This window comes from Cydia splendana, chromosome 15 (assembly GCF_910591565.1).
Source record: "Cydia splendana chromosome 15, ilCydSple1.2, whole genome shotgun sequence".
Lineage (NCBI taxonomy): Eukaryota > Metazoa > Arthropoda > Insecta > Lepidoptera > Tortricidae > Cydia > Cydia splendana.
This window is the reverse complement of record NC_085974.1, coordinates 14794234-14816415: the sequence shown is the minus strand read 5'-3', so window position 1 is coordinate 14816415 and position 22182 is coordinate 14794234. Positions and strand designations below refer to the sequence as shown.

General features: G+C 37.1%; 1 protein-coding gene across 1 annotated transcript in view; it reads right to left on the bottom strand.

Moving 5' to 3' along the window:
• The window catches only part of LOC134797790 (protein NDNF-like), an 88237-nt gene that overhangs the window by 31187 nt on the left and 34868 nt on the right, over window positions 1–22182 (bottom strand). Inside the window, exons 2-6 of the mRNA XM_063770159.1 lie at window positions 21269–21430; window positions 19218–19327; window positions 18483–18571; window positions 14936–15054; window positions 5507–5715 (exon numbers count right to left, since the gene is read on the bottom strand). Of these exons, the coding sequence (XP_063626229.1) occupies window positions 5507–5715; window positions 14936–15054; window positions 18483–18571; window positions 19218–19327; window positions 21269–21430 (689 nt within the window). The remainder of the gene's footprint in view (window positions 1–5506; window positions 5716–14935; window positions 15055–18482; window positions 18572–19217; window positions 19328–21268; window positions 21431–22182) is intronic.

Below are 22182 nucleotides of genomic sequence, written 5' to 3'. Positions count from 1 at the left end.
GCATAACTTTTCTGGGAAACCATTGTGCATTTCATCGTGGTATCAAGTCGGTTAAAAATTTTGCGGCCGGCTCTTCTACTAAGTGGCAGAGAGAAGAACTGGCGGTTTCTCCGCCGCACCGAAAAGAGCCAGGCTCTTAAGTATTATGATCATGATACAAATAAGGGCTTGTGCACAAATCACGCGAGGTTCGATACGGGTGGGGTCACGAATAAATCACGACAGATCACGTTGGTGGTGAGACCTCACGTGTATTTTCGTACAGTGAACGAAACTAAGAAAAAATACCTACCACATGCGTAGATACTTTTTCTCGGTTTTGTCAAACATAAATCTTCACTCCGCACTTCAAAATAGCGAGTCCATTTTACGAAATTTTGGAGCGCGTGGCCTTGACCGGTTAGATGGAAAAATTTCAAAAAAATACACGTGAGGTTATGTGGGGGATAGCCAAAAACCTCACCAAATATCACCAAGGGGGAGGGGGGATCAAAAAGTAGCCGAAAACACCTCGCGTGATTTGTGCACAAGCCCTAAATGTTAAGAGGAAATGGGACGAACCCTCAAAAATCTCAAGCATGTTGGATTTTCCTCAGAAATTAAAAAATTTAGTCTCCATTTAATCTGTCAGATACACGGAAAAAACCATTAAAATCGCTCTGACACTTGAGCTTTCAATTATAGCGTCTTGTGGTCTATAAAATTGTAGTAAAATGCAAGCGACAAAACCGCGATGATATATTTTACAACCCATTTTATTTCAACTAATTCCCACTACTTCCGGCATATTAAAACGCTTTCAATTGCCATCATAAAATATGAAGTGAGCGTCTTTGCCATTATTATCTGCCTTTATTTATATGTAATATTTAAAACTTCCGCGTTTTGAACACATATTAACTCACATTTATATAGACGGGTCTAACGCGAAATTTATTCAATAACCTTTATTTACCGACGACGTTTCAACACAGGTTTCACTGGTCGTGGTCGCGGCTCATGCTGCCGTCCTAGTCTAAAAGGCAGTTTTTCGACAAAAGCTAGTTTCGAGATAATCGCAAAAAACCAACCCAAACATCTTTCTTGAATTTCTACGAAACGGAAAAACTTTTTCCGTTTTTTCTTTTTGTATGTGGTAGGTATATATATGTACTTATTTTAGGTATTTATAGTATGTTTCTAAACAGCTCAGTTTTTTTTTAATTTTATAAAAAACACTTTAGATTAGTATTAAGCTTAAAAATGTGTAGGTCGTACTAGTCAAGAAGGCGGTAAACATGCGTTATGCGGCGTTCTAACTTAGTTACGAAGTAGAAACTAGGTAAAAACGCCGTATATGTCACATGCTGCCTTTTTGCTTAGTAACAATGAATAATTCCCACTTGAAATCCTAAGTTAAAAGACCTTATAGCAGCTATTCAGCCTTTTTGGTTAGTATACTAGGAAAAATTAAGATTTTGTCCAGATTTTCGACTAGCGTGCTAGTATAAAAAAACGTATACCACCAAAAACACCGAATATACGGTTTTATAGATTAGTATTTATGGAAGAAATGGGAATAAAAAATAGACACGTAGTTTAAATGTTTATTTATATACGAACAAAAAACGCCATACGACTAGGCTATTATTAAAAAAACGAGATCCAGCGATTACTTTTTGGATTATAATCTTAATTACCATACAAAATTAACACATAAATTGGGTTATTCCCGCTAGTTACCATCAAGTTGTTACCAGTGGTAACTAATGGGATTTGTTTCCCAGTTACCACTGGTAAAAGGTTGGATTTTTTCCCCAGTAGTTACTACAATTTTGTTAGGGTTCAATAAAGCCTCTATTTTTATAGTATTCTACTTATACTGTTTTTATTACTATTTAACTATAACAACTTGATGGTAACTAGTGGGAATAACCCGATTTATATGTTAATTTTGTATGGTAATTAAGATTATAATCCAAAAATAATCGCTGGACCTCGTTTTTTTAATAAAAGCTTAGTAGTATAGTGTTTTTTGTTCATATAATAAAAGACATTTAAATTGTACTGTAAAAAAAATGTTGATGGTAAGTCTAGGGAAAAAATCCCACCATTTACCAGTGGTAACTACTGGAAAAAAACTTCCCAGTAATAACCACAAAACTGAGTTGGTGGTAGCTACTGGGAAGAAAGGTGGGAAATAAATTCCCAGTAGTTACCACTGGTAACAACTTGGTGGTAGATACCTAACTGGTGGGAATAACCCATAATATGTACAAATTTTTAATGTGTACAGTCTTTCTGATTTTATTTGTATCATAGGCTAGATTTACTCGACTCTACTAATGACATTACATGTACTTCTAATGAGCATGAGCAACGAAACTTAAAAGAGTCCGCAATAAGCTCAGCCGAATTATTACTTCCCATAAAAACGGAGATTCGTACTCATTTTAAAACAACGTGTTGTATTGTAATAAATTGCACATACAATAACATAAGGTATATCTATACCAGTACCTAATTAGTTTATATTCCAACAAAACTAATGAAATAGAGGAAAAATAAGTTTTGTATGAAAAACTTATATTCGCTGTATTTTTTTTATTATGGTATCTGAAGCTGCACATTAATTACAGGCATAGATATACCTTATCCTTTAGTGAGTACAAAGTTTTAGAGCAATCTACCTAATCGTTTTAAAATGAGAGCGTAACTACGTTTGTATGGAGATCCCAGCTTGCTGCTGACTTAAATCTTAGCAACCATCTATCTTTGTAGGTGAGCAGTTTTCGCATACACGTAACTCACAATAATACATAATGTTTTACCGAATTCGTGGCATCTCTAATAGTTATTTTAGTTTGTTATCAATAGGCATCGAATCATCGAGAGTTTCATCGCACGGTAAGACGTTAGCGAGTTGTGTAGTCTACATTAGCAATAAAATTAAACTCGTATTAATTCCTGCACATACTCTGTCATTTATTTAATTCTAAAACGCATTTTAGCGGTTGTACCTAATTAAAAATCAGATTCAAATTTTAATAAAATTATTTTTCTATTAGATTACAAACTCATAGCTTTTACTATTTTAACATACAACTATTACCTAATACACAAACATACCAACTTATTTTAAGATACATATTGTTTTTTTATAAAACCCACTTAGGTATTTAATGGCCTAATATATATATAACTCTCAGTTGGTTTTTGGATGGACCCAGGTTCCATACAAAGATGCCCATGGTCCTTTGTCCTGGTTATCTAAATACTTAGGCGGAAAATGTTATTCTGTCCATAAGAATTCTCATTAAATTTCCCTTTAAAACATTTTTGAATAAGATTTAAACTCATCGTAATGTCAAATACCTACTTGGCTTATAGGGAATTAAACCCGATACAATTAGCTCTAATATAAATTTGATTTTATTTAAATAAAAGCAGTCAAACCGTCGAATGAAAAAATAAAACTTAAACAACGTTTGCTGTAGAAAAGTACGTATGAACAATTTCATCATCACAAACTACGCTAGAAAGACGTATTTGCTGTCGAGCGTAAGTATTTGCGAGGCAATTTTAAAGTATATACCATGATAAAAATGATAATACTCGAAGGTCTGATTGTAAACACTACATATTATTGATAACATATGATGGTAATGTAATAATAAAGTATTTTTCTTACTTTGGCGTTCGGTCAATATTTCGCGCGCAAAATGCCACCTCCGCTCGCATACCGGCAGCCACAAGCCTGCGCTTGCGGCTGACGGCTTTTACTTAGCATAAGGGTGTCTTTCGGCGCGCGGGGAGCATGACGAAGGTTGGAGCATATACTGCGTTATAGACTAGTTAGACGCACTTTCAACCATTATAAAAGTTTGTTTGCGTTTAATACGACGTCCATACAAAATAAGAAGAACGTATAACATTTATACGTTTCTAAAGACTATTATGGTGACGTAAAAAAGTTAAGTGATACTAGGCTTAAATGACGTATGAGACATTTAAACAAAAAAAAATACTATACGATTTTTTAGACTAGTATCAGATCTAAAATTTTGCTAAAGATCCTAATCTTAAAGCGCGTATAGCGTCTTTTACGTATTTTTAGCCTAGTTTTTGGCTTATACGTTATTTTAGGCTAGACATGGTGGATAAGATTTTACGCAAACCAGAGCGTAAAAAAACGTATAGCTGCATATACGTTGTTTTAGCCTGGCTTTGTCAAATAGTCGCTTTTTAGACTAGGAACGCTTAGAAAATTAGTGCAAATACGGTCTTTTTACGATATTTTTCTCGAAAACTAAGCCACTTATCGGAAAACGGGCCAAAGTGGTCGATGCATCTCGATCTCTACATTACGAATATCACAAAAAGTCAATTTTGGCAAAATGTCGAAAAACTGCCTTTTAGCTTAGGAGGGCAGCATGGTATAATAATATACTCCGCCTGGTACTCTCTTCCCGTCTTTTCGTGGTCACGTGACTGATCATGCGACAGCGCTATATGATAATATGCGATAGCGCTATATATAGCGGCCATGTTATTGTGACGTAGGCTTGTGTCACTCTGGGAAGAGAAGACCATGTTTTATTAGACTATGGTCGCGGCTAACTCACATGTCCCAGCAAAATGTCAAAACAGAGATTTGTGCAACTACCCGCGTTTATTTATATAGTTTCGTTATTCTTTATTCAAACAAGTATAAGTTTACAGCTAGGTACCTATGCCAAGACACTCATACTAGTTATACTGTTATAATAGGTACCAGAAAATGTCTATTGCTGGACAGTGGCATGAATAAAGGATGACTCACGCTTGACCCGGCCGTGCCCGGGCCGAGGCGTCCGACATGTCATTTTCTAGGACGGCTGACCGGTGATCACGTGGTGCTTTCCATAGAAAACGAAGCGCCGGAAGTAAAAAACAACGGGTTGCACTCCGGGAGTGCCGACAGAAGTGAAAACTCAATGACTAGTCCAAAATGTCTGCAGCACTATGTATAATTGACCCATCCTCCTTTCTATTGAAAAACTTTAGTTCCGAAATTGCTGGTCAGTGAGTTTGTTTAAAATTCGAAATTCAAATTTGTAGCGTTAATTGTTTAAAATTCGAATAGAAATTGTAAAGTTACCTTGCAGACCTCGCATCTAAATATATTTGGTCATGATATTTTGAGTTTTATTCACCAGTACTAGAGTTCACTTTTATTAGCGATTTCATCAAGATGTAGCTTTATTGAATTATATTTGAGTGATATAAAGTTAGAATGTAACTATGAGATCCTCGTATTTCAACCCGTACAAGATTAGAACCTTTTTCATGTAATGTCATTGAGTTTTTCTTTACTGATTTAAATGCCATTTAAATGAGTGACCATCTAAACGTTACGGTCACGTGATCGCGTTACGCGTTACGCTGTCTCGAGTTTATCATTTTTCCCCACCTCAAAAAGTGCCCAGCGCCGCTAAAGAAGTTTTCACTTCAAAAAATTGTACAAAAGATGCTTAAGTGTACTTACTGAATTTCCGTCGTCTGTAAACGCTCTTGAAATTTACTTCATAAATATTGTAGACATCTTCAATTCTGTTTTCTGCAGTCCTGTTTCTCTTGTTCGTTAATCTACAATCCGTGCTAGGTTTGGAGTCGTACTGGGCTGCGCAGAGCGATGTGTAGTTCGTGCGATGTGATGCCACGATGCAGTAGCTCGTGGTTTGGGGGTCTATTGGGCTAAAACAAATATATTTATGAAATAAAACTATTGAAACAGATTATATCGCGTATATTGAATTCATACTACATCCCGATGTTTCAATAGTTTTATTTCATGAGTAACTATCGCGGTAACAGAAGACAATATTACAAATATATTTGTCAATCTTTTACCCCCTTATTTCTAAAACTTTACGGGCCTGTAGGGATATGATTGTCGTTCTTCTCTACGTGACAGCGTGATAAAACGGTGTCCGTCACTTTCTATCCCGCGATGTTAAAAGGTGACAGTTATTTTATCACGTGGATAAAGATGGATAAAGCCATCCATAATACGCCGGCTGATTTAGTTAAATTACGTTTTGTCCCTTTCTTACAAATACATACGTCAAAATGACAGATAAAGACAAACGATTATTAGCTAATTGAGGCTTGTAGCGCGTTTATGAATAAGGGGGTTACTTTTTAAGTCACATGAACCCGCCGGCAAAAAACCGCTCCCTTAAAATGGAAGTTACGCTCTCATTTTAAAACGACACTTTTCATTCATTCAATCATTTATTTACTCATTCATTCGTTCATTCATTACATCAATGGAAATTATGCTCTCATTTTAAAACGACACGCTTAACCTTTTCGACGCCAATTACGGATATATCAGCACCGTAACTCCAACGCCAAAGACGGATTAATCCGTCACAGATCACGAGCAGAATAAAGTTCAATTTCTGTTTTAACACTTCGGTGACGTGGCGTCCGAGTGACAGCTTTTGTGTTTGACACGGTGTCAGAAAGATTAAATTAGGTACCGTAAAATGGGGTGAGTGGGGTCAAAACTGAAATTCAAACCTCGATAACATTTTATTTTTACATATATGAAAACTGAATGGGGTATATAATAAGTGTTCCGGACGTTTGTATTTTAGTTTTTATTTTATTTTGGGTAGTTCCATTTCATAACTTTGACGATAAAGAGGAAAACCCACCTCACCCCGTAGTGCCTCGTATTTGGGGTGAGAGGGGTTTTCATACAAAGGTGATTTGGGAAGATTGTTGGTACGATTTTTTTTATGCGTATTACTATAGCTCCATTTTAAATTGGAATACATTATTTTTGTAGCAGTAGCCTTAAAATCCCTTCTCACCCCCCTCTCAAACCTTCTCTCCCCATTCATAACCCACCTCTCCCCGCGAAACCTACTCACCCCGTTTTACGGTACATGAAAGTTGGCTTGACTATTTACGTGACATATATATCTATGTCTGGTAGGTACTAGTTTTCGTCGGTAAAAATTGTTATAGGTACCTATGTGTAGAAAATAGAACGAGGAAAACTCGGAAAGGTTTTGTATGTAAACTCGCTTTAATTTAGTTAAAATTTCTTCAAAATATTTGACTTTTCTAGCTTTGATACACAAACCTTTGTTATAAATATTAACAATATGCCGCAGTAAATAAATTCGTAGTCCCCTGTGTAGTCCCTGCAGTTTCACCCCGTCAGATATCTAATGTGTCCAGGCGGCTTAGCGCGGTCGTGTTTTTATCCCTTGTCACCATGCCTGTCACGTTCTAACAAGTACGTAAGTGCGAAAGGGACGCGCATAGTGATAGACGATAAAAATGGAACCGTGCTGCGCCCACAGGATATGGATGGGACACATTCGATAACCACGTACAGCAAATACAATATAATTTGAAGAGGAATTCCAGTGCACAGTACAAACAGCTACACTCCTAACATCGGTGGACCTTATGCCTTTTGTAATAAGGTCCACCGATGTACAGTTAACAGTGTGGGCGATGGTACAATGCAACTTATCACAGTATATACGAGTAATTTATATAAACTAACTAACTAACTAATATGGTTCAGCGACCCAAAGAGGGTCTTGTCCTCCGAAACGAGAGCACGCCACTTTTCCCTTCTTCCTCGCGTTGTCCCGGCATTTTGTCACAGCTCATGGGAGCCTGGGGTCCGCTTGACAACGAATCCCAAGAATTGGCGTAGATACTAGCTTTTACGAAAGCGACTGCCATCTGACCCTCCAACCCAGAGGGTAAACTAGGCCTTAATGGGATCAGTCCGGTTGCCTAACGATGTTTTCCTTCACCGAAAAGCGACTGGTAAATCGCACGCCACTTTTCCCGATCTTGCCAATTATCGGCTTGAAGCTGACGCAGATCCGGTTCCACACTGTCTCCCCAGCGGTATCTAGGCCGACCTACCGGGCGGCCACCAGTCGGTCTTCCCAGGTACGCCCTCTTGGCTGCCCGATTCTCTCCCCTTCTTAATAGATGACCGTAGCAGCGAAGCGAATTTATATAAAGAAGAATCAAAATCATAAAAAGCCGGTTCCACCGCCAAAGACAGCGCCCAGCTATTTAACGCTACGGCGAGCAATGTTAATAGCGACGGCCGACACCTATAAGGTATCAATTAGACAGGGGAATGAATTGGCGGGAGCTAACGTTTAGATTTACGATGATCCGACAGCCTTATTCATTGGAGGGTTCTCTTTGGTTGATGACTGCTTGAGTGATAGTAAATTTTCTTCTCTTCTTCTTTGTCGTTATACTCTGAGTGTCGTGGTCAACTGCTGACATCAGGCACAGATGTTGCTTGCCGTACGTTTTCTTGCAATTTTGTGCGGTTGGAGGTCATTCTGTCACATGCGTTCAGGGGTCCACGGCAGATTTGACAGGAAAGTATTGCTGCTTATAAAATCTACTGACACAAAAATAACAAATACCGCAGAACCTTGCTAAAACTGAGGGCCATATCTTGAATGGTATTTAAACTAGTGACCAATCAAAGTTTCAGTTTCGGCAGATTTCGGGATAAAAATTATGTTTCAGCCGAAGGTTCAGTTTGAACCAAAAAATTGCTGAACTTTTCAGCCGCGCTGATTGTATTTAGGATATAGTCCGAGCAAAGTTTCGACATAAAAAAATGTATGCAGATTGTTCAGCTAGATTAAACATACGTCTATTTGTTTTGCTTTCCTTTCGAAATCTTATTGCAAAATTTAACAAAATCTATTTATCATTATGGAACCCTAGAGCCTATTGAATAGCAGTATGGTATAGCATAGCCCATAGTTTCCCAGATGCGTGAAAAAGTTGTTTACTTGGACACCGTCTGCATAATAATGCTATTCTTCGAAGAACGCTTTTTGCTAGCGGCACTACTTTAGTATATATTAATTAAGCTTCTCATGTCATTTGACGTTAAAATTTGCTATATAAGGGCTTTTGAGACCGTCATTTCAGTGGAGATGGTATAGCGGTATCTTTTATTTATTTATCGTATGACATGAATTACAGTTTACTGGATTTGATTAATGAGGTGTGCTTCAAATACTCATTTGCCTTTGCGAGGTCTTCAAACCGTCTCTTAAATTTGATGAAAGGGCATTCCAACACAATGTTTTCGACTATCTGCTCAGGGTCATTACACATGCACTGAGGGGAGTCATACCAGCCCGCTTTATAACAATGGTAGAGTTTCCAGGGGAAGCTTTAAGGTTCTGCCTATCACAGACAAAGTTAAAAAAAACCGCCTCCGCTGGTACGGGCATTTCCAAAGATGGCTAGAGGACCATATAGTAAGGCTAGCCCAAGATTTGCCAACGGCGAAACGGGGATGTGGAAGGCCACCCGCCACTTGGCTTACGACAGTCGAGAAAGACCTAAAACAATTAGGATTGGACGCCAGCACAGCTCTTGAGATTCGGTCTTGACCGAGCACAGTGGAAGAGAAGGATAATAAGGAGGTCCGACCCCAAGTAGTTGGGAAAAGGTCGCGACAAAAGAAAGAAGAACAAGAAAGGTAGAGTTTCTAATACGGTTTAGTTGATACCATACTCAGCCAGATCATATCAGACTCGAAAACAAATAAACATAGAATAAAACATTACTTAAGCAATTATGAAATGGTTTAGGTTTAATACTTAACCTAAACGCAAAATTAAAGGAGATAATAACAACGTTTTTCTACTAGCAAAATAATAGAAATCATAATTGTATGGTCTGCTATAATAAACGTATCCATTGATGGCGACACCCTGTCTATTCCCAGTAAGACATCACAAAAATTTGCAAAGAAACATGAGATGATCACACAACAATTTGAATTAAATTGCGCTCAATATGCAAAAACAACACAATACAAATACAAAAAACATAATATATACAAATACAAATCCAATACGAAAAAAAGAAAAACACTGAATGTTGGACGAATGTGGTGGTTAAATTAAATTGCATGTTTTCTCTGCACTAATCTTATATCTCTGATTGGACTATTGACAGGTAGAGAATGCAATTTGGCATTAAATCCGTCATACCAATTTATGATAAATTTGTTTTTTTTTTGAACTTGCAGATTATTTTATAAATTTTGTGCAATAAACTTTAAATAGGTTTATAAATAAAACAAGTATTTAAAAGGAAGCGTTACATCCATAATTGAAGAAGTTACAATGAATTGCTTTGCTTGGCAGGGGCGTAATATGATGCGAAGGAATGAAAGTGATGTGATAAGACCTGTACGTATATAGGTACCTGTAAATAAACCTAATATATGCAAAAAGAGGGGCCCAATCAATATGTTGCACTTGACTTCTATAACGCCATAAAGTGAAGATAAAAGAAAATAATTGGCAAAAAAAGTTTATCTAATCGTCTTACAGATCATATATATTCAAATATGTATATAAATTGGCTTAAATGATAAAATTATTTACTAAATTCATAAACAAAAATGATTCTAAATATGTTTGCGCATAATAAAGTCACCAGTACTGTCATGCATGCCGTAGAGTCCTACAAGAAAGCATAACACGTTTACACACGCGTAAACATAAAAGGATTCTTTATGCATAGCTGTGTGACAAAAACACAAATTCTTTCGTAATCAAGAAAGGCGGTGTAGGCTGAGAGGTGACCACAAAATCATCGGTTGTTCAAAGATCTTTAATGCTGACTTACCAGTATTACTAGAAAGTTTGTACGTAAAGAATATTGTAGATACTCCAGCATGATGTATAATTAGATCATAAATTGAGTAAATGTAGATAGCAACTCGATTAATTTCGGAACTGGCCCTGACAGGTGTTTCATTCAAATTAAAACGAACGTAATTTACGATTGCAGATGCTATATCAACGTAACGTAACGTAACGTTTTTTATGTCTACATTAAAACCCAAATTATCATTTTTACGTCGTTAATTCATATAATTATTTTGTTAAATAATTATTAATTTTTAGTAAATACTACTCGCAATTGTTGGATTAAATTTACTATAAAACAATGCTGCTTTGCTTTGCTACTGCCGTAATAGGACACCAAAATACAGTACATAATTAAATGAGTTTACATATAGCTTTTACGTCTGTTATGCGTAGTGGGGCAAAATAATAGCAGTGTGATTTTGTAGTTGTATAGCGAAGTCTAAATAATTTGGTGACCCTAAGGCTGGATAATTCCTAGACCAAAGAATTGGCATTGCCAATCAGCGTAGGAATGTGACCAGCCTTATGGGCACTTACGTACCCTTCCGCAGGGGACAGACCTGGCCTTAACATAGGTACTGTAAGTTTTATTTTTTATAATATATTACTTTAAATTCATTTAGTTTATAGTAAATTTAATGTTTTTTTTTCACAATTCAGTAAAGATTATTCTATTCATGACATTACATTACACAATCATTAGACCATAGACATGGTTATTCGTTCGTCTCTTGGTCTATTAAAAAAAGTGGCTGGAACAACCTTGCCTTTCATTGTTAGTAACTTGTACAAACATGTGTTGATCGAAAGGTAATTGATCCACAGGTTTTTTTTTTATCATAGCTATGGATACACAGCCAAATACCTACAATGGGATAGTTGTTATGTTCAGTAACACCATAATGGGGTTGGCAACTGTCAAAGGTTTGCATAGATGGCGCCATCATAGCTTGCCCCTTTTTCTATGAGATTTGGCTTAAAGGGCTGGCATCCAGGGTATTAAAAAAACAAAAATTTGACACAATTCTAGGGATTGACAGGGCAAGCTATGATGGCGCCATCTGCTAAAAACTTCCACCGGCCAACCCCATTAACGATATACGTGCTGCTGTCATTTTAGTTAGCACTAACGATCACGGAGCAAAGCCTCGGACAGACAGACAGACAGACATGGCAAAACTATAAGGGTTTCTAGGTGACGAACCCCTAATAAAAACGAAGCACTGTGACTGAAACCATCACTTTCGTGCCTCAAGTATAGGTATATACTTGGGCTATTTATAACATTTTATAATGTTGGTGAAATTAATAATAAAGTATTTTAACTAAGAAAACAGTATTTACACGGGTCGCGAAATATTCTCGTTACTTTGTTTCGATGCTTATGAAATAAGTACCTATCTGAAATTTTAGGACAAGCTTATTTTACAAATTTAGGTTTGCCATCTGAACAGAAACGTAAATTTAATTTAGCTGAATTTTAGCTTCAAAAATAGCCTACAATTTGTTTGCACCGGACGCCGGACACCTGTGGCCTGAATTTCGGATCCTAAATTTACATAAATCTTTCGTGTATGCTAATACCTACCTACTATAATATTTTTATTATTATACTGGCATCTGTCTGCGATTTTGCGTGGAATGATGATAAAAACTATCTAATGTCCAATTATAAACTGTAATAAGTACTAAAGAAAAAACCGCCTTGCATTTCAAAGATAGAATCAAAAAATATTTCATAAAAATAATTTGATTTGTTCCCTAGTCTAATGTCCATTTGTCCATCCCCGGACCTCAAGCTATCTCCATACCAAAATTTCATCTAAATCGGTTTAGCGGTTTAAGAGTAAAGAGGTAACAGACAGATTTATTTTTGCATTTATAAAATTAAGGTGGGATTTTTACTCGATTTTACCTTCCCACCTTGATAGCTCCTACAGACTATTTAACACTAGCTTTTTCACACGACTTCGTCTGCGACAAAATGTATTCTATGTTCTTCCAGGGACTCCATACCTCCAATTTCATCTTAATCAATTCAGCGGTTCAAGCGTGAACAGACAGTATTAATATGTGCTTACTAAATGTCACTGCTTCAATGCCGACGTTTTAACACCGATTTCATTCTTAAGGGGCCCACTGTTTAACAGTCCGGCGGACGGTATCGGCCTGTCAGTTAGAACAAAATTTTGACAGTTCCGAACAACTGACAGGCCGATACCGTCCGGCGGACTGTTAATCAGTGGGCCCCTTTAAAGAGATTTACAAGAAATTCTGAGCTGGAAAAGTGCAAAAATGCCAGTCATTCATAATTTCCCTGAATCCCCAGGCATATTTAACTGCTCCTTGAAATGCTCGGATAATCACTTGACGATATAACGACGGAAAATATTTTTTTCCAAGTGAGTCTGAGGGTCTTGAAAGGGTTGAAAAAACACAAGTGTTCGCACAATTCTTCGGCCTTTTTCGGAAGAAAAATACAGCTAAAGTGGTACAAGGGTAAAAATTGGTTTGGTGCTTAAAAAGGCCAAATGTCAAGTCTACTTATAGGCAAAAGATTTAAAGTGTGTCTGTTTTCAACCGGTACAAATTATTTTCTCCTTTTTATGAAAGGACTCAAGTGACGTAAAGATATTTTATTTTGTTTTGACGCTTTTCGATACTAAACTCAGTGCGTAATCCAACATACACTTTTTTTTTAAGTCCTTGTATTTACAGTTAAGTCTAGAACCTTAATAAAGTTTTAAAAACCACGGTCCAAAGTAACGGTCTACCTTTTTCCAGAAAACCTGGTCATATCACGCACGCACCATATATGGCTTGGATAATAATTCATCTAATACATCACTCATACTGTTATTATTGCAATAACTGAGTAATCTTATTTCAAAGGCGTATGAGCTAGTTTACAATACATTTTCAAGTAGAACTTGTATTGAACAAACCTTAAAGAAAATCTATTGAAAAATCAATCACAGAATGCCTTTCTTAAACACATGGTTCTAGTAAAGCATTCTATTATGTACGTTATTTTAACAAGATAAGGTACATTTTGGGTTAATTCTTCTGTCTTAAGTTGCAAGTGTGTTAAGTCTATATGGTTCTAGATCTGTGAGTTAGGGCTGTTTAGTTCCTAGACTTGTAAGTGGCAATCGGACACACGTACCAGATTTATTGTCGGGTGGTATGGGTAACGGTGAAGGTTTTTATTGATTTCTGTGCGCAAGAGCATGATTTAAGGCTTTCGCGGTTTGTGAGATTGGCATTTAAGACGTATTTCAATCATAAGGTTGGTTGAAAGTTCAATGGGTTATACACATTTTATACGCATTCCCTGTCCAGCTGTCTGGGACCATAGATCAGGTTATACCTTACCAGCTCTATGGTCCCAGATAGCAGAGATTTGTAGGGTTCCGTACCCAAAGGATGAAAACGGGACCCAATTACTAAGACTCCGCTGTCCGTCTGTCCGTCTGTCTGTCACCAGGCTGTCTCATGAACCGTGACATTTGAACATTTGAAACATTTGAAATTTTCACAGATGATGTATTTCTGTTGCCGCTATAGCAACAAATACTATAAAAGTACGGTACCCGCACTTTTCCGGTTCTTTTAATCGCACAAAGCGCGGCACTTCTCCTCACCGACTCACCTACGTCCACCTTCAGAAACCTCAACCCAATTCTTCAACGTTCAGAAGATTGCGGGTCACTTCTGAATGAGATTAGGTCTAGACAAGTGGCGTATTAGAAGAGATGCCTATGCTCAGCAGTGGGCGATAAAGGGCTGATATGATGAATATACTTGGTCAAGCAAATCTTGTCAGTAGTAAAAGGCGGCAAATTTGAAAATTATTTTCGAATAATTCCAAAATCGCGTGTCATCTGTGTTTTATCTGTAGAATGTGGATCGTGAATGACAGCCATCTTGTTTATGTTTACATTCTGAATCGTTGCTATTTCAAGAGAAATTTCTGCTGTCACCATTAAATATTGAGTAAGATTGTGCATGAACTTAAGCAAAGTCAAGGTGCCTACAATGTACAATCAGCTCGTTGATCGTAAGTAAATACCTACATGTTTTGGTGTGACGTACATTGCTGCTTTTCTTAGCACAATAATCCTGCTCTTTGAGTGTTGCCCTACTTCACTTTGTCACTTTGCAGTACATCGCTACTGACATACTTTACTTGACAGAGTACCTATATGAAAAATGCTACACACCTAGGGTCCCAGTTGGCAGAGAGTCTCCGTCTGGATCGCACGCGCAGTCTTAAACGCACGGTGCGCGGCGCCTCACCACGCACGCTGACCGCCGCCGCTCCTCCGGCCTCTGAAGATAGCTGAAAACAATGTTATGTTTTATATTAAATATATTAAAAACGGGTCACTCACGTATTTTAAGTCGATAAACGCTCGACATGTTTCACTCCGTACCGAGAAGTGTCATCAGGAGTTTGCGTTTACGGTGACGGACCGGCGCAGACTGCGGGCCGCAGCCCTTCGCGCCCGATAACTCGGCGCAGGCGCCGGTGGCGGCAGGGGGGGCGAGAAACTACCCTCATTTATGGCATTATTGTCAAATGATGGGTTGCACACAACACTCACTACGTCATTCGCTAATGGTTCGTCCACACTGTCCACCGACGTAGTACCCAAAACAGTTTTCCAGCTTGTAGGCACTGACCATCCACAATCAATCAATGTAATGTTTTAGCCCCGTATATATAAAACCAAAGATAATTTAGTATCCGTGCGCGTTGGAGGGTCTGCCATCTTGTGGCCTGAATCGGAAACAAGTGCACATGTGCATTGCTAAAACAAGTGCTACCATCTAGCGTTCTCGTCGGTATGTTTCCTTGTGCATGGTAGGTTCTGCCATCTTGTGGGCTACATCGGAAGCATAAACGACACATTTGCTGCCCCCTATAGTTCGTGCACGGGGCCTAAAGAGGCGGATTGTCAAATAATTTTGTAGCCATTTTTACGGCCATCTTTCGACAGATGATTAAAACTTTTAGAACGCCATTTGACTTTGATCCTTGTTCTTTCACCAAATGTGTTAAATATGTTAAATGTCTAAAAGTTTCGCCATCTACACGAGCACAGGCCAAAGGTATGGCGCCATCTTTTCGAGCTAAGGCGCCATCTTTTCGAGCATTGTTCTAAGTTCTTGAACTATTCAAAATGAAATTAAAACCAAATATTTCTGATGTAAAGTTCAGGCTATTCATAAAATAAATGTATGCACTCCATTAGTGGATATTTTCTATTCATTTTTAAAACGTTTATATGCGAGGCATGATCCTCAAACCATTCAAAGTATTCAAACATGAAACTACACTCACGATAATATGTAAATCTCGTGCGATCCCTTTTGACAATGTTCCAAAGGTTTTATATCATGTGTGTCGATGCCTAGAGGATTATTCAGATTTTTTTTAAATACGATCTTGATTTCGATGTTTCCTTCCGACACCCCGCAGCAAACTTAGGGAAAAGGTGGTTTCAGTTAAATCTCACGAAATTTTAGTATGATGTAGATTAAAGTTTCCTGATTATTTTTTATAAGGGCGCAACTCTCTCAGAAGTATACTTTCAGAAATAATTAGGTTTTTATTGCTCTATTTCTGTGATGTCTTTCCTATAATCGATACCTTGTGACACACACTAACAGTTGCTGATGTTAGGATTTATGAAAACTAGGTATGCTAGAGTCTGGCTACTGAAATATTACACAAAGTTTTGGCGGGAATTTAAAAAAAAATTGGGCTGGTCACACTTTGTGTAGTAGGAATTATAGTTTTGATACTAGAAAATATTTTTGATTTTCTGTGCACACGTAAGGTACTTAAGGAAATAAATTAAACATATGTTGACGTGCACTCAAAGTCAGCGCACATAATTTCTACCACTACGTAAAATACAGTCTAGGACAAACACACATGTTTACGTTCCAATGTTTTGATATTATTGATATTTTCCAGAACTTCTAGTTTATCCGTTTCTTTACACACTTGTCCTATTTATGAGATTAAGGTATTCATAAATTCACCTACTTAATCAAAGTTATAGGCAAATGTTAGAACTAGTACTTAAAGTATCAAAATATATATAGATCACCAACCTACTAAATTGTTTACGACTTGTAAACATTGCAGTTTTTCATTATACCACGCTTCATTTCGACTTCGCACATTGTCGTAATTATTTACGAGCTTAAATAATAGTTTGTGGACCTCACTCGGTATAGTCATTATTAATATTATTTGAAATAAACACGTTATAAACCGCGAACAATTTGAATGAATGACTTTTAACTTTTTTTTAAATCACAGACAATTGGTGATACAACAAGGAAATATCTCTCAACAAAATTTGGCTAGCCAGATTCTACATATATTTTGTATGAAACAACTAAATTGATTATTTCTGAAAGTATACTTCTGAGAAAGTGTCCATATAAAAAATAATCAAGAACCATTATCTAATCTACATCACACTAGAATTTCGTGAGATTTGACTGAAACCACTTTTTCCCTATGTTTGCTCCGGGGTCCTTTGAAAATTCATTTAGTTAATGACCGACAATCGAATCGAAAATTATAGCAGTTTAAAAAATATTTAAAGCTGAATTTCTAATGGCTGTTATACGGTTTTTATGTGCAGTGCGGCAGAATATATTGGTGCGAGCGAAACACACTGAGATAAACAAATTGGTATCCTATTTTTAAAATCCAAAAGTGACGTTCGCAAGCTGTAGAGAGTTATTGGAAAATATAGAGTACAAAGGACGTGTGCGGCCTAAAATTTCAACCGTTTTTAAGGTTATGTACCCAAAAAATGCTAAACTGTGTAAAATATCAGCATAATTTATAATTTTAGGTTTTCACGGGTCACAATACTGTCAATGTTAAATTTTAAAAAACACGATTTCCTTCTTCAAAATAAATAAGAGTAGGTACTTAAAAAATAATTTTGCAAGAACAAAAAACTACTCAATATTGACCAAACTTTTGAATTAGCCATTAGCAACAAACTTTCCTTTCTTTTCCAAACATTTTGACAATTATTTTTTCTTGTCTGATATTTAGATACAGTCAACCACATTATATATTCAGAGTACTTCGCAAGTTTAGAATTGGTACGTAACGATTACAAATATTTTCTTTTAATTATAATTTTTGTATTTTTTCTTCGCAAGTGTGATGAAAAACATTGTGTGTAACTCCGGGGGTAAGCATATTGTAAACTCGAGTCTTTAACTCCCTCCAGCCTGCGGCTGTCTAAAATCTCATAATTCAAGTTTAATAGGAAGTAGGTAGGACTTTTTTTACTTACTTACTTACTCCTCTGGCGCAGCGACCCAAAGTGTGTCTTGGCCTCCAACACGACTGCTCGCCACTGACCCCGGTCCTTTTTTTTTAACTTTGTTTTTTTTTTTAATAGCTACAATTGATTGCAGACTTAATTAATTATAATATTAAACTAAACTTGATATTTACCTCCACGAGTTCCTACAAACTAAAAAGTTCTAACAGAAGGATAATATTGGATTTCGTATTTTATATTATTATTCCAGCTTAACAGCAAATATAAACCAGACCGCCAGGCCGCCGGCAGACCGATTTTTGCGAAGACCGGGCAAAGTGGAGAAGATTGAGCAGGAAAGCGGACCCTGACCCCAAGACGGGGAAACGCTAGGTTGCAGAAGAAGATTACAGCAAATATTACTTTTGGTTAACAAGTAAACAAAGTTACAATGTCTTACCTGTAATACGTATCTCTCGTTCTGCGATACGCTTATTGATAGTGTCGTCATCTGTCGACCAATATATTCTTTCACAAATGTCAGTTGATCTGAAAAAAAAAAACTGTTGTCATGGTACTGTCACCGGCAATAATACGGTACTCTTCGAAGGCTGCAAAAATATCTGACACGATCTTATTTGTAGAGTCATAAGAGCGTGTCACATATTTTTAAGGCCTTCGAAGGGTGACTTATTATTGCAGGTGACTGTATGTACTGTACATGGTAGAATTAACATCAAAAGTAGAGAATGCGAGGATCCAACGCACTTCAGTCGTAAACAGTTTATTTACTAGCCTATTTTAGAATTTTACTACGGGTTTTTACCTACAATTTATCTATAAACTGAAATAAATGTCATATACTAAGAAAAAGTGACCAAGGCCTCCAGTGCCCCAGGCTGGAATCGAACCAGCGTCATCTGCTATCGCGGCAGGTGCCTGTGTATGATAGCAGAGGACACTGGTTCGATTCCAGCCTGGGGCACTGGAGGCCTTGGTAATTTTTTCTTAGTATATGACATTTAATATAGTTTATAATTTATATAGTATTAGTGTTAATACTTGAAATAAAAACAAATTAAAATATATTCTGAAAATAATTTAATTTGTTCTAATACTTCTAATAGTACAACTAATCTACACGGCAAACTGAAGAGCTCCCATCAGGTTCTAGGGTCAAATTGTATAAACATACCATCAATATTTCCGATGTGGCCCCTAAAAAGGGCCCAGCGTACGTCCGTCGTACACGGGCTCACTGTGACGTACACGGGGGCTGATATCGATGAGGTGTTCAACTCCAAACTGGAAAAGGAAAATGAACGATATTAAACGTAAATTTCACCGCTTCTTGTAATATTTCGGAACACCAGTCTGATCGCTCATAACCAACTGAGCTACCGAAGCTTAATAGAAGCGTGCGAAACTTTACATTTCTTCTACGTCAAATATTACGACTAGATCTAGATACGATATGGATTAGATAATATGTCAGCGTCAAAAGTGACGTTTCATCAAACAAAAACGTCACTTTTGACACTGACATATCTAATCGATATCGTATACCTATAGTCGTAATATTTGACGTTCGAATCAGGCCGTTTTAATCATGCCGAAATTCAACAGCAAGAATAAGAGTTGGAACTTGGAATCAATACGGGTTTATTTATATCAAGCCAACGATTCGGATTATTAATGGATTGACTAAAAGCTGGAAATGAAGATGTTTACGGTCCATTATCAGGGAACAAAACAACTTCGCTACGAAAAATGCTGTCATCTGTCGACCAATATTTGTTGCGTGTCATACTTAAAAACCGGCCAAGTGCGAGTCGGACTCGCGCACGAAGGGTTCCGTACCATTACGCACGAAACGGCAAAAAAAACGTTTGTTGTATGGGAGCCCCGCTTAAATATTTATATTATTTTACCTATTCAAACTTGATTGGCGTTTGTTAATGTCGTCAGGGGAAAGATAAGAAACATTACTTCCTAAATTATCTACATTTTTTTTCCTTAAAACGATTTACGCTTGACTTTTCTTAATTTCCCTGTAATCAATTGGTTATTTTTTTTTCAAATTTAGCCTCCTGAGACTCGGAAGCAGTTTTTTGGTTGTTGAATTTGGAACCTTTAGTTAAACAATAAAAGTTCAAAATTGATTGTGGAATTTGTACCAAAATTTGTACGAGGGGCCTCAGGAGGTTAGAATAATAACTACCCAGTCGTTAGATAACAACAAGAGATGTCGGGTATGGAATGGTGTATCCTTATCCAGAAAGGTCCTGACTTGTGGCACCTCTGAATTTATAGTGCACATCAATTTCGTACTAAGCTCTCGCCTAGGGGATTAAATCTTTATAGCTATACTATAGCATAATTTAATAAAAACATTAGTAAGGCTTAAGACATTCCGATGGTTATATTACTTTATTGACTAGGAGTTCAGGACGATTATGATTCTACAAATGCATAGTGCAATTCTAATGTTTCTAAATATTTAGCTAAACTATGCAGAGAAAACTATTTTGTATTTAAGCTTTAACTACTTAACCTAAACCGTCATACAAAAAGAATTATTCTTAGTCAAAGGTTATCCTTTTTAAGTGCCTTAAAATACTATAAAGGTCCAAGTCCTTCTTCCATTAAGCTTAATTCGTCACGCGCTTAGATAATCATTAATCATCAGTCATTCGGACTTGGGGGAAGAGATTCTAAAATTATTTCTTTCTTACCTTCGTCATTCCTAGCAGGCAAATTATAAACAGTTTGGTTATCTGAAGGGGAGCCACAGTACACTTACCAGGAGTCTACCGTGGGTGATGCCATCCCTACACCTCTGTATACTACCAGTAGGATTTAGTTGTAGGGGCTGGTTAACAGCACTGTTCTAACCTTTGTAATTCTCCAGCACGCAAAGTATAAACAGTTTGGTTATCTGAAGGGGAGCCACAGTACACGTATAGGAGTCACTACCGTGGGCGATGCCATCCCTCCACCTCTGTATACTACCAGTAAGATTTCTCTGGGCTTTTTACGAGTATGGGTAACAACTCTGTATTCTCTGTTAGCTTTGTAAGACTACTTACAACTATACTAATAGACAGTTTGGTTATCTGTGGGGACCCACTGTGCACTCGCAAGGCCGAGTCACTACCGTGGGTGAGGCCAGCCCCGCACCTCCCTTGTGCAATACTAATAGGATTTGTCTGGGCATAATACGAGAATGACTAAATTCTCTCTTACCTTTGAAGTTCTCCCGGAGGTAACGTATAGACAGTTTGGTTATCTGTAGGCAGCCACTGTGCACTTGAAGGCCGGGTCACTACCGTGGGTGAGGCCAGCCCTGCGCCTCCCGTGTGTAATACCAGTAGGGTTGCCAACCGCGCTGTGAATATACTGAAGTTTCTGGAACAAATTAATTTAATTTTTAATTCCGATTGTGCTGAAAAATGAGAACATTTTTGTCTTATTTATTGAAATATAATTTAAATGAACAATAAGCGTAACTATGGTTTGGTTTCATTTTGCAATAAAAAACGCATATATAGTAAATTAAAAATAATAATATGATACCGAAACTTAACACAAAAATCGTGCAATTTGATTGTTTAAATGTGTCAATTTTAAGCAAAAGGTACCACATAACTAATTAATTTTACTTCTACTCAAATTATTTAATTAAATAATTCCTTTGGTTATAATCACACCGTTTTAACCTTAAGAATTTAGTAGGTACTACCAATGTAGGTATTGACAGGTACCAAATTTCTGGTTTCATTTAGAACAAATTCATATTCATATTATAAAAGTTCTCACATATAATAAGTATTTGTAGAGCCATTAAGAGCGTGTCACATATTTTTGCGGCCTTCGAAGAGTCACATATTATTGCAGGTGACTGTACATAACTACATACCTACTAAGAATTGCTTGTAACAAGTTAACAACCTATTGAAGTCAGACCGCTTTTAAAGCTTCCTAACATAGTTTTCGCCATTGAAACCAGACGTCTATATTTTCTCCTGTCAATCATATTGATTTCACAAGTGCGATATCTTACATACATTATTTATGAAGCAACGAAGCGGTAGATAACGACAATAAATTCTGTCGACGGAAAAATTATCGTTAGGCTGTGTACATACAAAAGGGCAGAA